The following is a 17,420-nucleotide window of genomic DNA, read 5'->3' on the forward strand; positions in this document are numbered from 1 at the left end:
CTCCAGATTTCTAACGTGTCTACATGTAGTGAATTAGAGTATAGTATGATTATAAGGAGTCAGTAGCAGGCTGTGCAGTTAACACTTAGGCCTTCAGTGGTGTCCTACCTGAATCAATCCGTCTCTTAAGACTGTCATTATGACACCATGGCTATAGAAACGATCAATATTATACAAAAACACAGTATAACAGAGCTCTGCATCACAGACTCACATACAGTGAGGATATAAGATTAATGATACTCATTATTATTCTCACTCATGTATTTCTTTATTAAATCTCGCACAGTATCGCAATTTGGTATTCTTGTCTCTGTAAAAGCAGCAAACTAAATCTGTGTATTTATCGCCAGCTTAAAAACGTGCTCCACTACCTACTCTATGCGGCCACCGAAAAAATGTGCTCTTTTACTATCCAATCAAAAGACCTAAAAATGAAAATTATGAAATTATTGTCCGCCTGCTAGATGGCCTCAGAGTGGCCAAGTCGAAATCTGATTGATTAAAGCAACAGCTTTAAGCAGCACAAACTGTACTCTGCAAGCACCCACAGTGTTAATTGATCCTGGCAACACATCATGTGATGGTTGAAAGATGTTTGGATAGAAATCCCAGTGTAAACAGACACTTGTAACAGCGCATCCGAGAGAAGCGCTATGAAATGAAGAGAATAGACTATTGGGAATAATTTTATACATAATAAACGGATAGAGATTTGACCAAAGAAGAGGTACTTGCTGGCCCTAATTGCCCACCAGTGTAAGGAGTAGTAGGGAAGTGGGAAGCAGTAAATCAGTAAATCCCAGTTTAATCCTAGAAGGCGGCCCTTAACCATCAACTGCAAAGTATATAAATAGGAAAATTCTAAGTTGTTCTGGATAAGGGAATCGGTCAAATGATGTAAATGTAAATAAATAAATAAAAAATTATAAAATTGAAAAAATGCAATGCATAATGCTCTACAACTATAAGATTACAAATAAATAAATAAATAAATAAATAAATAAATAAATAAATAAATAAATAAATAAATAAAACAGCTATGCTATAACAATTATTTGCTTTTTTCAGGCTATGTTTATAGGTCCAACACAGTCTAAAAGTCAGATTTCACACACACACACACACACACACACACACACACACACACACACACACACACACACACACACACACACAGACAAAAAAAAAAAAGTAAGTAAAATAGCAACGTGCCAGAAGACATGTAAAAGACCTTTTAAGATTACTGAAGGTTCTTGATTTTAAGCTCTTTGCTGTTATTTTATCAACAGGGGGCATCATTGCTGCATAACACAAATTTCAATTAATGGTTGCGACAAAGACGTGACAGAAAAAGGCCAGTAAAACAATAATTATGTCTCTGGTAAATAAAGAATATGTTTTTGCAAAGGCACATACTTCACATACTGTGGAAAAGATCTTTCAAGTTATTGAATCTTAATAAAGAATATTTTGTACACACTGTTAAGAATAAGAATAAAAATACCGTACAACCATTAATCAGCGTAAAAAGAAAGCAATATAATATTTATTGTCCTTTTAAAAATTATAAATGTGACATGGCTGTGCATATATAGGTACATCGTACAAGAAACAACATTATATTGACAAAGAATAATAATATAGGAATTAATATTATTATTATTAACATTTTTATTTTCTTCTGAACATTATATTGTCCTTTTCGAACTTTTAATTGCTGCCCCTTCTGTAGACTTGTATAAAGCCCAATTTACATATATTCACTTCTCTAGTAATAACATACTGTATTATAAAATCAATTACAGGAAAGAGATTAAATAAAGCTGATTTTACAGTAGATACAATACCATAAATCCAAGACTAACAAGAGACACTGATATGAGGATTACTGAATGGCAGATAATACAGTTATGAATAAAACACTGCCACTCACTGATAGGCACATCTCAGGAAGATCTGGTTTCCAAGTAAATAAAAAGGAAATGATTATAATATTAATGAAAAAAGAAAGACATACACACCAGTTAGTATTTAAATAATCAGAAAACCTTAGTTGGCACTAGAGTTTGTGTTACTGATTAAAGTAATTAGATTACAATGTTTTTTACTTTCTTCGCCTTTAAAGCAGTGATTTGGTTCTACATTTTGTGTGATGTTTGTTAGTAGTCATCATGTGTCCACTGTAGAACTTCTTGTTGATACTGTCTCGAATTATACCCGCTTGTATTCCAAAGCAGGAGAAGCTCCTGTTCATCTTTCAGGTTTTATCAGTTTGTTTAGTGTTTTAGAGTCGATTCAGGGACAAAATTAACAGTGTTGTTAAAATGTGTACTAATACACACATTTTGTTAATTTTGTGTTTTGGTTAAATTCATACAGAATATTCTTTCAGCTATTCTGTGTGGCTTCTCTTGTGTGGTTTCACTGAGGCAGGCTTAGTCATGTTAAAAATAAAACTGCTGACTTTCAGAAGTCCTTATCCCATCCAGAAAGCTCATCAGGAGGTTCCTCCAGCTCGGGGGGAAACATGTCAAAATAACTGTGATCCAGAGGTCCGTTTAGCTGAAGTCAGTACAACAGCAGACTTATCATAAACAATAACAAACATCATAAACATGTACATATTTAAAAAAAAAAATAAAATAAAATATTTCAAACAAACGAGATTAAAGCTTTAAAGAGCGTGAGTATGCTTCACCTCTCTCTTTAGTGGAGATGTGAGCTTCCGTCGTCGTAGTCCCTCCCAGTTAAATCCCTGAAACCACCTGAGAAACAACAAGCCATGAAATGCACTCTATTTCAGTTGTAGTGATCACATCACACAGTTAATACTAGCAAGTGATTTGTAATTTGTAGTAAAAGCACAATAAGGTGAATAAGGTACAAAAGAGGCTAGACAACAAACATAATAGATTTACATATCAAATAAAAAATGTTACATATATACGTCTACATTCCCTATTGGATATGTGCGTATCAATGAATTTTAAACCATGTTTATTAATACATAAAGGTCTGTATTTTATTTATTAAACAGTTGTATCATTTTACTTAACATCACCATACTTCATTTTGTTACTTCTTATATTTTCTTACTTCTGTATTTAAAATATGCTACAAGAAATGTTAAGACCCAGTTGCCTCTGTCTGTACACACTAACCAATGGCCACCTGTGATTTGCACCTAGGCCTTGAGCAGAGCACCTGTATTTCAGGCACTAACACTTCCCATGGTTGCTAACACATCAACTGAGTACGTCAGCATCACCCTTCTCTCTGTAGCTCCAGCATTCTGCTGAAGATGGCAACAGCTGTGTGTGTGTGTGTGTGTGTGTGTGTGTGTGTGTGTGTGTGTGTGTGTGTGTGTGTGTGTGTGTGTGTGTCTTATTCTGGCCTCTAATTGTTCCCTCTGTGAATGTGCTCTTGGTCTGCTTTTGACAATTCTGCCAAAAAGGGGCTTATTCAGAAAAGGCCCCATCTGCTATTTATTGTGCTAGGACAAACAATCCTGAAGCCAATTTTAAATATATTGATAATAAGCCTACCAAGGAATTCAGAGAGATATGAGCATGTTTTATACTTTGTTGGCCAGATTGAGGTGAGAACATAAATAAACTGTGGCATAAATTTTGTTAGGTTTTGCAGCAGAAGGTGAAATCCATCAAAGACTGTTATGATCTCAAGGTATATTTTATTAAGATAAATCACAACCTACTTGTGTTTCTTGATGTCAATAATGCCACTTTTCTTATTGCCAAGTCGTTCTGCAGGATTGAGCCTAAAAACAATGGAGAAAGAAAGGAGGACTGCAGTGGGACAGAGAAAACGCATCAGTACCTAATATACCGTATGTGGGTTTAGCTCTAATGAAATTATTAGATATTTTTGTCAGCTTGTAAAAAAAAAAAAAGCTTGTACTTTCAGGGTGAGATACCATTTTCAACACAATCTCAAAAACAGCTGATGTTTTCTGTTCTAAAAAAAAAAAAAAATCAATCCACATTTATCTAACAAATCACATTTATTTTTATGTATCTGTTGCTCTGTGTGATTACATCCAAGCTGATGTTTTTGTCAATCATTCATGATTATAGATTACAGACACAATTTATTCTTTTTTCCACCCTCACTAACTGCCCTGATTGGCTAGTGATGCACTAATCAACAGACAGCAAAAAATGGCACATCCTTCTCACTCAGGGAACAGGGCCAATTATTTTCTCTTGAATGCCTGGCCATGTGTGACTGTGGCAATTGTTTGGATTTCAGCTCATATTCTATAATCTTCCTGAACTGAACAGATGATAATTTAAAGCTCTGTAAAGCCAATATATTCAATCTCGTCTGACTGGAATTTCATGTGATTCAAACCTATATCAACTAGCAGTAATGACATATGACAGGTAAATATATAAAGACTTACCTGCAGAGCCTCCTGATCAAGTCCTCTGGGCGTTTGCTGATCCTCTTGGGAAAGTCCACCTTCTCTATGCCATGCAGCACCATTGTGTAGATCTTGATAGGATCAGATCCTACGAAAGGAGGGCTGGAGGGACAGGTGGAGAAGTCACATGTGATTATGTCGTGTAGACTTCTGCAGAGTTAAGGATAATTTGCTGGCATAGGTGTGAGAATTAGTTTATCTGATATTCAACCTTTGTTTTGAGGCATTTGGGCTAATTTGCGTGTAATGGCACAATAGGAGGTGTGACATTTGCAATCTATCATCATTGTTTTCTGATTGTCGACAAAAATTGCATGTTATTTTGAAATGGCATTTGCCTGACTCCAAACTAATGTAGGAGCCATGTCAGCATAAACTGGCTAATTTTAAATAAATAAATACTACTGACTGATTTTTATTTTACTTTAACTAAGATAAATTGTTTGTAAACATGAGCCAAAACCTCACTGGTGGCTATAAATGTCAATTAATCAGTTTCATTAACATTCTAGAATTATCAACATCAATAAAGTGGATAAAAACCAAACTGATTACCAGACTCACAATTAATTGACATCCTGAAAATAAGAAATTGGTAAAATAAACACACATAAAAATCAGAGAAGTACGTCAGGAAAATACGTTCGCCACTAAAATTTTGTACATTTACGAAAACTCTGTCATTCTGCTTATAATTGTTATTATTAACTATAATTAAAGTAAATTAAATAATAATTGATATATTCTGTGCATTAAACAATAGAGATAAAAGAGTACAAACAGCAACAAGCAAATAGCAGTAAGTGTTATGCAGTATTGCTACATTTCACCTTCTCACTACACAGTGTTCATTTTTCATACAGGCATAATAAGGCATTGTCACGCCAAGCTTTGATAGTCATCTACACTGTTACAGCAATTATGCAATCCTATTAGCCCATGTTATTGGTAAATCTCTTTTAAGCGTCACAGCTGTGAAGCATGTTTTGAAATACACTGTATGACCAGAAAACATTCGTCTGCTCATTAATTAGGGTTGCAACTATTAAACTAATCGATTAATCAGACGATTTTCTTCTTCTTCTTCTTCTTCTTCTTCTTCTTCTTCTCCACTAATTCAGGGTGTTTATGTATAAAAGTGTACATAAAAAATGCAAAAGCCACATATTGAGTTTAACTATCTTTAATTTTGACATGTAATAAAACGTATAGTAGCTGCTTGTTGAGGAGTGCATGGGGGATTTCTCCTTGAACAAATTCACACATGCTGGGTTGTTTTTTTTTTCTGTAAAATAAACCCAAAAGTGCATTTGAGTATACAAGGTGAAGCAATTTGTGTACATCAATATTTGTATTGTTTTTAATGATAATTGCAGGTGTCAAGTTGACAACCATGCTTAAAAAAATCAATATAAAATATGATACAAAATTGTTTTTACAATTTTTGTTTAAAAACTATACACAGACATTTTGTTCAGTTGTGAAGATATAAACATCTAGAATATATAATGAATTTAATTTTGTATAATAATTAAATGATATATGCATAAATTAAATATACCAACACTGAAAATAAGCATTTGAACGTATAGTAGAGCCACAGAAAATAACGTTTGAAAACAGATAAGTTACTGTTGTAGCAGACAAATGCAATAATATAGAATGGAAGGAAGAAACGCAGTTAACAGTTAACAGATTGATTTTAAAAAAGTAAAGAATATGCATTGGTGTACAAATGCAAAAGCATTTGCGGAAAATCACAACAGTGACTGAAAATAATTGTTTACTGCTGTTGCTGTTTACTGGGTTTAGAGTTTGTGTTTGATCGTAACCGTTTTAATTGAATCATCACTATGTCGCAAGCGAGGTGATTCTATTTTAGAAAGACAATGCTAAACTGCACACTACATCTATTACAACAGCATGGTTTGGTAGTAGAAGAGTCAGGTTGCTGAACTTTCAACATATGAAAACATCTGGTGCATGAAATTAAAAATACAACAAAGAAGACCCAGGACTGTTGAGCAGTTAAAATCCTGTATCAGGTACGAATGAGACAACATTGCTCTCCCAAAACTTGTCTTACCAAACATATACAGACAGTTGTTAAAAGAAGAGGGAATTCTACACAGTGGTACACATGGTCCTGTCCCAAAATATTTGAGACAAGTTGCAGCCATCAAATTCAAAATTGCATTATTTATCTTTGAAAATAGTTCATTCTCTGGGATTAAACATTTGATTTTTTCTCTGTTCTACTATGAAAAAAAAGGATTTGCAAATCATTGCATTCTGTGTTTATTTACATGTAATACAGCATCCCAACTTTATGGAATTGGGGTTGTAAAATGATGATGCTACAGTGCATGAATGAAAATACAGAATATGAATGTGAGAATATAAATAAGCAAGAAAATGAAATTACTGTGCTATGACAGTGTGTACCTGCCAGTGAGGAGCTCAAAAATGAGGATCCCTAAAGACCAACAGTCGGCTCCAAAGTCATGGCCTTTATTCATAATGACCTCAGGGGCCACATACTCTGGTGTGCCACAGAATGTCCAGGTTTTCTTTCCCAAACCAATTCTCTTAGCAAAGCCAAAATCAGTCTGGCAAAGCAAACAAAAACAAAAACTGAACATATTACATGACTACACTTTTTATAAGATTCTAATTTTGCAGTGCATCTTAAAGCAAAACTACACAATGAATATTCTAGAAACAATTGAGGCTGCATAATAAACCTACCATTTTAATGTATCCCTCTGTATCTAGAAGTAGATTCTCAGGTTTGAGGTCTCGGTAAACAACACCGATTCCATGCAGGTAATCAAAGGCCTCCAGAACACAACCAATGCAGAATCGTGCAGTGGCTTCCTCAAAGAAGCCCCTAAATCACATTAAAGATGGAAAATCCTAATGAATTAACTAAAATTTCATTACGGTTTCAGCAAACTAATGTTCATCTGAATCACTACTGTCAGTAATCAAGTTACCATATTTCTGATAAAGATTATTAGCCACAATGAGTTTAGTGTAGTGTAAAAATAACCTACACTCACATGTCCCTTAGAATGCTCCATAACTCTCCACCAAGACAGACCTCGAGCAGCATGTACACATATTTAGTATCCCGAAATGTCCGAAACAATCTGAAAAAGAACAAAGAGAATAGATAGTTAATAGATCAATAGATAGTTTTGTATCATTAACATTCAAGGGTAGAAAGGATATAAACACCTAGTATCATTTGATGTTGTTGCATGCAGTAAACTGAACACTTTTGTCTAGAAAGGCCAGAACGATAGACGCAAATATCAAGCTAGAGCACACTCTTTTACAAGAGTAAATGACATTCTTCAAGTTGTTTCTTAGTAACTTCCCAAAGCCTCTGCCACCCATATTTGCCTCCCTAACACTTGAATGTACACTAGGGGCTACTTTATTCTGGAATAACAAAACTTAGTGTGTTGTATGAGGCCAGTGATATTTTGTATCCTTCTAGAGGTGTTCTATTTGCAAATTAAGTGCAAATCATCGGCCAACTGTCAGGACTTAATATACAGAATATTTGATCTGTTGTTTACACCAATATTTACTTAATTAATCCAGTCCTGACAGTAATTCAAGACACAGACAAAATAGTGTCTATTATCATTTCTTAATATATGAGAGCCAATTGTGTTCTTTTTAATTAAAGCAATTAAATGAACACAATATTATATATATATTACTGATGTAAATCTTTTTTGAGCTTTACTCCTGCATATCTAATCAATCTGACCTGACTATAAAGTTGCACTTAGTCATTTGTAAAATGTTCTTCTCAGAGTAGATGTGGTCCTGCTGCTTAGTGTCGACAATGTGCTTCTTCTTAATGCACTTCAAAGCAAAAGCAGTGTCTTCATCTTTGAGCTTCACCTGTGACACACAGCGCAATCCAAACATACACAAGTGCTGTTTAGGGACATAATCAAGTCTGGGTTTTTCTCTTTGGTGTAAAGTGGTAGCTGTGCTCTCACCAGCTCTACTCTGCCAAAGCCTCCCATGCCTAGAGTGGCCACAATTTGCAGGTCATTTAAGAAAGATGTACTGGACAGTCGATTGGCTTTCTCACGCAGATTGCGCAGCTCAGCTGCCTCTGTGCCTCGCTCACGCAGAGGACTTCTGCAGTGCCACAATACACACACACACACACACACACACACACACACATGACATATGACAAAAAATTAAGTCAATAGGAACAATTTGACATTTGATAGTCTTTTCAAGCGCATTGTGTGTTACTGACATTCAAATCCCATCCAATACAAGTGCTAGTAATATGTTTTACCATTTGCAGCAGACTAGCAAATCATCATGAAAAACATGTTAAAATTATGAATACATTAATCATCTGACAGTCTGACTATACATTTGTATGTACATATACTGCTTACACTGCATTTCTTCTCTCATCACTTATAGACAGCTGCTCCACATACTCCCGCAGATATGCCTGCAGCTCCTCATAAGTACCCACCATCTGATTAAAGTTACTGTAAAAAGACATTGAAAAATAATATAAAACTGAATCCAATCCGATATTTATGTCGTTTGAAGTGTGTGCCTGTGTAGTAACAAAGTCACTTACTCTCTGTCCACCACCAAACACTGCGTGTCATTCTCCTTTGCAATGATGTTAGCTGAACGAACATCTTCACTGAATGATAAAAACATAAAGAAAAATCTATGTTTGCAATAATGCATTTTGGAGCTTTTTGAGTTGCCATATGAGGTGATGAGACTTTGCTCTTAGACAATGGGACAGTGTGAGAAAACGATTTCTCAGATGACTAGCATTCTGCCACCCACATCCTCTCAAAGAGCAACACTCAGATAACCCACTCAGCATAAAACACTCAACCAAGGAACACAGGAAACAAAATAACATCTAACCCAGTCATGTTAATTAAATTACTCTCAGAGCATGAAGCTCTATCGATAAGCAAAGGCTTTCCGTACTACTTTAAATAATAAATAAAGGAATAAGGAAACAGCCAAACCTTATAAGTGCTTTTTCTCCAAAGTAATCTCCTATGCCCAGGGTCTTAATCTCCTGAGGTTCAGGAAATCCCTCAGTGCTCTGTGTTACTGACACCTGTATTAAAAATATACCACAATATGTTACATATGCATATGAATTAAACATGCAGATAAATATATGCACATTTTTTACAGCAGTAAATTCTAGAACCTTACCTCTCCTTTAGCTATAATAAAGAAAGTGTTCCCCTCCTCTCCCTCACGAATAATGTACTCTCCTTTGTCAAAATAATCCTAAAATTAAGATCAATCAAACTGAACATCCCAATCTGAATACTTGAACCAGATGTAAAACACAAAAAGACAAAAAATAGACTTAAACACTTACAATTTCTAAGCAGTCAACAATTTTGGCAAGTTTCTCCTCTGGCAAGTCCTTTAATAAAGACACACTGAAAAAAACATTTTTAAACAAATAACAAAATGTGGAAATGCTATAATTTCTTTGAGTAGGAATGATTCTTGTTAGCTGTGTGCATATATATATATATATATATATATATATATATATATATATATATATATATATATACAGTTGTGTTCAAAATTATTTAACCCCCAATGCTGTAAATGGTTTTAGGGAATTTAGTGTACATTTGTAATTGTATTCAGAATGAAATCCTACAAGGACTTCTTAAAGAACCATATGCAACTAAAATGACATCAATTAGTTTTGTAATACAGTAGTAAATGTTTCTTTTGTGAATTCTTCATTGACATAATTATTCAACCCCTTAAAGACTACCACTCTGAAGAACAGAGGTTCAATGAAGTGTTTTCAATCAGGTATTGAAAACACCTGTGGATATCAGGGAGCAGCAATAAAGCCTAATAAGCACCAATTAGGCAGCTTTAAAATGACTGTGATACTCAGCTCCTTCTAGACATTTACTGGTGTGGTTACAAACATGGTGAGGTCAAGAGAATGGTCCAGGAAGACAAGAGAACAGGTGATTACTCTTCACAGGAAGGGCAATGGCTATAAGAAGATTGCAAAGATGTTAAACATACCAAGAGACACCATAGGAAGCATCATTCGCAAATTCAAGGCAAAGGGCACTGTTGAAACGCTACCTGGTCGTGGCAGAAAGAAGATGCTGACTTCGACTGCTGTGCGCTACCTGAAGCGTAGAGTGGAGAAAAGTCCCGTGTGACTGCTGAGGAACTGAGAAAAGATTTGTCAGATGTGGGTACTGAAGTTTCTGCTCAGACAATACGGCGCACCCTGCGTAATGAAGGCCTCCATGCCAGAACTCCCAGGCGCACCCCCTTGCTGTCCCCAAAGAATAAGAAGAGTCGACTGCAGTATGCCAAAAGTCATGTGGACAAACCACAGAAGTTTTGGGATAGTGTTCTGTGGACTGATGAAACAAAATTAGAACTGTTTGGGCCCATGGATCAACGCTATGTTTGGAGGAGGAAGAACAAGGCCTATGAAGAAAAGAACACCTTGCCTACTGTGAAGCATGGCGGGGGGTCAATCATGCTTTGGGGCTGTTTTGCTTCTGCAGGTACTGGGAAGCTTCAGCGTGTGCAAGGTACCATGAATTCTCTTCAGTACCAGGAGATATTGGATGACAATGTGATGCAGTCCGTCACAAACCTGAGGCTTGGAAGGCGTTGGACCTTTCAACAGGACAATGATCCCAAGCATACCTCCAAGTCCACTAGAGCATGGTTGCAGATTAAAGGCTGGAACATTTTGAAGTGGCCATCGCAGTCACCAGACTTAAATCCGATTGAGAACCTCTGGTGGGACTTAAAGAAAGCAGTTGCAGTGTGCAAGCCTAAGAATGTGACTGAACTGGAGGCTTTTGCCCATGATGAATGGGCGAAGATACCCGTAGATCGCTGCAAGACACTTGTGTCAAGCTATGCTTCACGTTTAAAAGCTGTTATTACTGTAAAAGGATGTTGTACTAAGTACTAGGATTGAATGTCACTTGGGGGTTGAATAAAACTGATAATGATGTGAGCTCAGAAAAGACATTTGTGGTTATTTCATTATAAATGTTATGTTATATTTGTCTGACCTACACGTGCCTCTTTGATTTAATTGTAAGCAGGATGACTGAATGATCATAATCAATGTCAAACCGACCAAAACAATCAATTTCAGTGGGGGTTGAATAATTTTGAACACAACTGTAAGTACTTTATTTACACAGAGAACAACATGCACAGGGCAGTATGTATTTGTGTCATGCAACTGCACCTGCGCAGGAAGCTGAAGTACTCTGCATGTCTGGCCTGAGTGGATCTCATCATGATACTCTGAAACATCTGCCGGTCGAGAGCCCAGATGTGAGACTGTGTCATAGCTAATAATATACATATAAAAAGAAAAATAAACAGCAAATATTTGCATTTAGAAAATTACATAAATAATATACCTATGTGCAGTGGCCAACAAGTATTAGCTTAAACACACACTACATTATGCTTAATCTTTCTATTCCAACATTGTTCCCTTGGAATACGACCCTTGTTGACACTTGTTTTAATTTGTGAAAAATAACACAAAATGATTAACACTCTCTTATTTTAAACTACTTTAATCCCCTGCTTTACTGCGGTTTGAATCTCGTGCCCCCGGTTTAATTAGTTTCAATGATTTTCCCGGTCTCTCGCTGATAGCACCATAGACCAAAAAAAAAACGTATAGGGAGGTTTATGGAGTTTTATGTTAAAATAATGAAATTTATTAATAAAAACAAGTAAAATGTTAATACAGTACAGTACAGAATGGAAAGACGTGTATCTTTAACTCTGCCTCTTCTGTTGTGAAAAGCGCTATAGAAATAAACTTGACTTGGCTTGACTTTTTGACATCATAGGACTCATAGGTCAATATAGATGATGAATTTTGTGTAAATTCTTAGAAATACAGTACACTGTATCACATTTATATGATTTACGGCTTAAACAATAAAAAAGTGTCCGTTTATTGCAGTTTTTTGTTTATTGCAGGTGGTTTTGGAACGTAACCACCACAATAAACGGGGGTTTACTGTACTAGACTTCACTCAACACTCAACAATTGGTTATAATCCATTGATTTCAACAGTCAAACAAAACATTTCACAGCAAACAGCCTTGCTTGTAAGTAGGCATATTTGGAACCTGCTCATTAGACGGCTGAGAGCAAGTGAAGACACACATTTTAACCATATGTAAACAAATATCAGGTATAGGTAAAGTACAACTACACTCATACAATGGCATACAAATGCAAATTTGTATTTCATTTTTTATCTAAAAAAAATGCTAAAAATATCTATGCTAAATAATAATATTTTAGATCCTATCAAAAATTAAATTAACCTAAAATTAGATTATTAAACTTACTTTTTAGACATTTATACCCAAACTTTGGACTTTCTTGTTCTATTGGCAGTTGTTGCTGATACAAAACATACATTTTTAGCTTTTTTATGTGTAGAAACTGTTTGTTATACAGGAAATACTAGACACATTTAACTATATTTCATTCATTTCATCATTTACTTCAAAATTTTTTATGAAAATGTACGATCATCTTATTTTAATTAGTTTTTATGTTCACATTTGCTCAACTTTTATCTTAGTAAATATGGATCCTGATATGATTTCCAGCCACTTTTCTAAGGTCCTTTATTCATGGCAAAAAGTACAAATTTAGTAAAGAAAAGCAAAAATCTAGTTACAAAGATAAGTGTACTAATTGTACTAATAATTGATTATTAAACTATTAAAATCACTATAAAGAACAGTATATAGTAATACACTAAAAGACATTTAGTGAAGTAAATCTGGGGCTGACTTCTTTCTAGCCTTCTTTGCATATCAGGTGATTATATACAGTAAATATTTGAAGACTTATATTTAACACATCATATGCAGTGAGAAGGTTCATATTAAATACTGCTTGTGTAATGAATGAAGACTTGGACATAGACTAAACACACATAGTTTAATAAAATACAGGTTTTAAACAAGGTCAAATAACAGAAGCGTAGGTTTATTGGTTTATCTGTATGTCTTTTGTTTGTTTGTTGTTTGTTTGTTTGAATGAATGAAATGACCAAAGTTTGCATAGTCATTGTTCATAATATGAATTGCTTAACCTTGATAGTTGCAAGAGTCGTAATGATAGATACTTCAGCCATCTCATTTATTTTAGCCTCTTATGTAAAATCATGGCAAGCTATAACTTCCTAAACCACACATTTACCTCTAACAGTGGCAGTCCTCTTGCAGTTGTAGAGGATGGCCAACTCTCCAAAAGCGGTTCCAGGTCGCATCTGCCCCAGGAGCTTCCCATTTTGCATCACCTCCAAAAAGCCCTCTGTGTATTCAACCAAAACCAAAAAATAAAGAATTAATATTATAATCTGTTAAAACCTCTTTTTTAAAATCACTTACAATAAACAAATAAAAAATTAGATAGAAAAAAAAAGGCTAAAGCTGACCTGCAAGCACATAGAGGTAGTTCCCAGGCTCCCCTTCTTGGATTACCAGCTCATTGGCAGTAAAGGTTTTCTCATACATGCAGTCCACCATCTCCCGTGTGTGTTGAGGCTCTAACTTCTTCAGAAAATCATTGTTCATGATGGCCTCATTGATCAGTCTCTTGGTGCTGCAGAAAAGAGAACATGTAAAGTAGACTAAATGTTAAGATTGAGAGACATCCTAATACTAGATTAGGTCTGACAGTAAAATCATGCACAGGTTTCTAAACTGTGATAATAACAGACCACAACTTGCTGTGTTGTGTAATTTAGGGTAACTGAGCTATGTATGGAGTTGTTATTGTTTATTAACTGATTGATTTATGTTTTATTTATGTTGTCAACCCAAAGACACTGTGCTCCACACTTCCACTTGTATTGGTAAACCATACAGCATATTTTTCTTGGCTATTTACTCTTTTATAAATTGCCTAAAAAAAAATGTCAAAACAAAAGAATGCATGCTTCAAGTAATGTTCCACTCCATAGTTAAACTTTGCAGCATCATAAATTGATTTTTTGTTTGTCTTTCTTCATCGGGGCTTCTCTCATTACCACATCTGAAAGAACAAGGTCTCTCTATTAGCCTAAAATGGAACTTCTGAATGAATTAAAAGCGAGATTTGTACTGCCTGCTTAATGAAAACAGTAATGATCCTGCCCATTGCATACAGATGGCCCGCCCATTGTGTTCTTCAGCCTCTCCATCCCCCTTATAGTGTGTTATGGAAATCCATGCTTTTGTGCGTAATCTGAGAGCAAGACACTACAAAGCTTTCTGCTGTTTCCCTCTTTAAGCAAGTCACCATCTTGTCCAGTTGACTTGATTAAGAATGTATGAAATTTATCTCATGTGTGGTTACACAGTACTTTAAAACAAACTCACCCTGAGTCTTTGCGGATGCGTGTTCTCTCGGTAGAACCATGATGGGCCTTGTGACCACTGTAGAATTTTCCAGATGTAGGCTCAGCAGAAACCCCTTCCTTGGCCTTGAGTCGGCGGTGAACCTCTACAGCCACCCTATGGAATCGTGTTGAGCCCTGATTAATAACGCTGAGCAGCCTGTGACTGTGCCTGGCTGGCGGAGAGCGTCCCAGGTTGTTGTAGCCGATGGCATCCTGAAGCTTGTCAATCTGAGAGACTTTGGCCTCAAGCTCCCTCTGTAAAGTCTGCAGCCGAAGCTCCTGGGCTCTTAGCTCATGGTCTCGTTGGGAAAGTTCCTGCTCAAGCCAGGCTATCCTCAGCCTCAGCTGCTCCGATGACTCCCACACTGGTGACTCTTTAATACCTGAAGCCAAGCAAGTCTCCTCCAGCCGAGGGGCTTTGATTGAACCATTCCCCATGGCCACAGAGTCACTTTGCACCATAGAGAGGGCTTCACAAACAGAGCAGCACGTTGGCTGGCTAGAAACCTCTGTCCAGCCAGAGAGATACATTCTCTTTCAATTATACTATACTACAGTCTGTCAACATGTTTTTTCTTATTGCTGATGCTGCATTTCTGCATACTATAGATAGTATGTTGTATGTACATATGGAATTCAGGTTTTAGTAATTTTAGATCTAATGGCCCTATAGGTATAATATTTTCTCTATTAACTCTTTTGCATATGTGTATATAAATATGAAATATAAATGACGACAAAATTCTAATGCATCTAAGAAGAATTATGGATTTATTCATGGATACTTTTGCAACAAAATATATAGCAAATAAGTGCATTGCAATGTAATTTTTATAGCGAAACTCATCATTGACGAGAAATATTGGATGAACTGTTAATAGTGCAATGCAGCTCTTTATTGTAACATGACCAAACTATAATGGTTAAAATACTATGTGTTTAAATTTCTTATACACAATAAACATTTAGCACTGAAACGAAATAAATATTTTCACATTTTGCTGTCAAAGAAACCCAATTTAAGAGTGCTTTTAAAAAATCTAGACGCTATTTGATTATTTATAAGCTCAACCTCTAACAGGTTTAAATGATTCCACAGGGAAAAAAATGGTATGCATTTCATAAATATGTGTTCTTACCTTGTGCGTTTGTCCTGATTCCTTTTCTGTTGAAATATTCGCGGTTTGTGTGTCATTGTGGCATGAAGCTGGAGATGGACGGCGCTGTGCTGTTTCTGCTCTCTGAGCGCCTGGCAACCTGACGGATACTCTTTAGCCTTATAGAGCTGCGCTGCAGGGCGACATCTAGAGGCCAGAACACGTCATGCGCAATATTATTGCTGCTGCTGTTCCATCTGCAACCACAAGTGGCCAGGAAAAAAGTGGGGGAAGACGGACAGTCACCTACTTTCTAATCTCAGGTGACTTCTTGATATAATATATATTGTGACTTCCTCTCCAAAGATGAGCTATACTTTTGATTGTTTAGTGTGTTTTCTCAGTACCGTGGCACCTGTCAAGTTGTGGAATATAGTAGGCAGCAATTAGAAACAAGGGGAAGTTTGTTAGAAACAAGTGTAAAGAGCTGAGCGACTCTGATCACAACTAAATTGCGATGGTTAGATGACCGGCTCAGAGCATCTTCAAAAAAGCAGGTCTTGTGGAATGTTCTCAGTATGGAGTGGTTAGTACATGCCAAAATTGTCTGATCTGATCTTACAGAAAAGCTAATGTAATGCAAATTGTTGAAAAAGTTAATGCTAACCATAATCAAAGAATGTCAGAACATACAGTGAATTGCAGCTTGTTGTGTGCAGTATTTGGACCCCTGTACCTGCAATGGGCATGTGAGCATCAGACTATGGAGCAATGGAAGACGGTGGCCTTGTCCAATGAATAAGATTTTATTTTGCATTATTTGGACAGCTGGGTCAAATGCCTCACTTACCTGGGGAAAGAATGACAACAAAATGCACTATGGGAAGAAGGCAAAGTGGTAGTGTGATGCTCTAGACAATGTCATGCTGGAAAACCCTAGGTCCTGGCATTCAAATGGATGTTACTTTGACTGGTACCACCGATAGGGACTTTGATAATAGTAGTATTTTATATAAAATCTTTGCGTTTAGATTTATGCCAGTGTAGGAAAAGGACTGTCCATTCTTCTTCCTCAATTGTTTCATCCTGGTCACCGTTTTTATCTCATCTGATAAAAACTGAAGCTGTAAAACTGTAGCAAAGTAATAGTCAACATCAAGCACAAATATTTCCTCAACATTTTATTGAGTGATATTGTATTATTGTTCTACAAATGGTAAATGATTGTTTTGAAGAACAGGTTAGCTAAAAAAAATCATATAAATAAATAATTAGGTCTTAAATGTTAAGAATTGCATACAATGGATCATTTTAATAACATGAGTACATCATTACATCTCAGTGTTTAAAAAGAAAAAAAAAGAGGGAGAAAAAACCAAAAAGCAAACATTG

General features: G+C 35.9%; 1 protein-coding gene across 4 annotated transcripts; it reads right to left on the minus strand.

Annotated features, from left to right (window-relative positions):
* Positions 1-1,527: 1,527 nt before the first annotated feature.
* LOC124394485 (cGMP-dependent protein kinase 2) lies at positions 1,528-16,159 on the minus strand. Of its 4 annotated transcripts, none has more exons than XM_046862734.1 (19): positions 16,071-16,159; positions 14,912-15,440; positions 13,987-14,153; positions 13,749-13,862; positions 11,751-11,856; positions 9,864-9,927; positions 9,692-9,769; positions 9,496-9,590; positions 9,084-9,152; positions 8,890-8,988; positions 8,470-8,614; positions 8,232-8,368; positions 7,510-7,599; positions 7,196-7,337; positions 6,893-7,056; positions 4,427-4,549; positions 3,719-3,781; positions 2,702-2,768; positions 1,528-2,565 (listed from the first exon to the last, which is right to left on the minus strand). In XM_046862734.1, exons 2-19 carry the CDS (start codon positions 15,391-15,393, stop codon positions 2,470-2,472), a joined length of 2,301 nt encoding a protein of 766 aa, XP_046718690.1. In that variant the 5' UTR covers positions 15,394-15,440; positions 16,071-16,159; the 3' UTR covers positions 1,528-2,469. The 4 variants fall into 4 exon arrangements, with proteins under 4 accessions (XP_046718690.1, XP_046718710.1, XP_046718700.1 ...); XM_046862754.1 differs by having other exon boundaries at positions 14,912-15,046; positions 16,071-16,154; XM_046862744.1 differs by having other exon boundaries at positions 14,912-15,401; positions 16,071-16,149.
* Between the last annotated feature and the right edge of the window lie 1,261 nt (positions 16,160-17,420).

The sequence above is a fragment of the Silurus meridionalis genome, chromosome 2 (assembly GCF_014805685.1).
Source record: "Silurus meridionalis isolate SWU-2019-XX chromosome 2, ASM1480568v1, whole genome shotgun sequence".
NCBI classification, from domain to species: Eukaryota; Metazoa; Chordata; class Actinopteri; order Siluriformes; family Siluridae; genus Silurus; species Silurus meridionalis.

Bases quoted from the DNA above. Each gene is read 5' to 3' on its own strand.
- LOC124394485 (XM_046862734.1), bottom strand. From the start codon at position 15,393: ATGGTGCAAAGTGACTCTGTGGCCATGGGGAATGGTTCAATCAAAGCC. The intron at 8,615-8,889 runs GTAAGCAGTATA...GTGGCACTGCAG, and splicing joins GATGAGAGAAGAAATGCAGT to AAGTCCTCTGCGTGAGCGAG. The intron at 8,369-8,469 runs GTGAGAGCACAG...TGTGTGTCACAG, and splicing joins GCTTTGGCAGAGTAGAGCTG to GTGAAGCTCAAAGATGAAGA.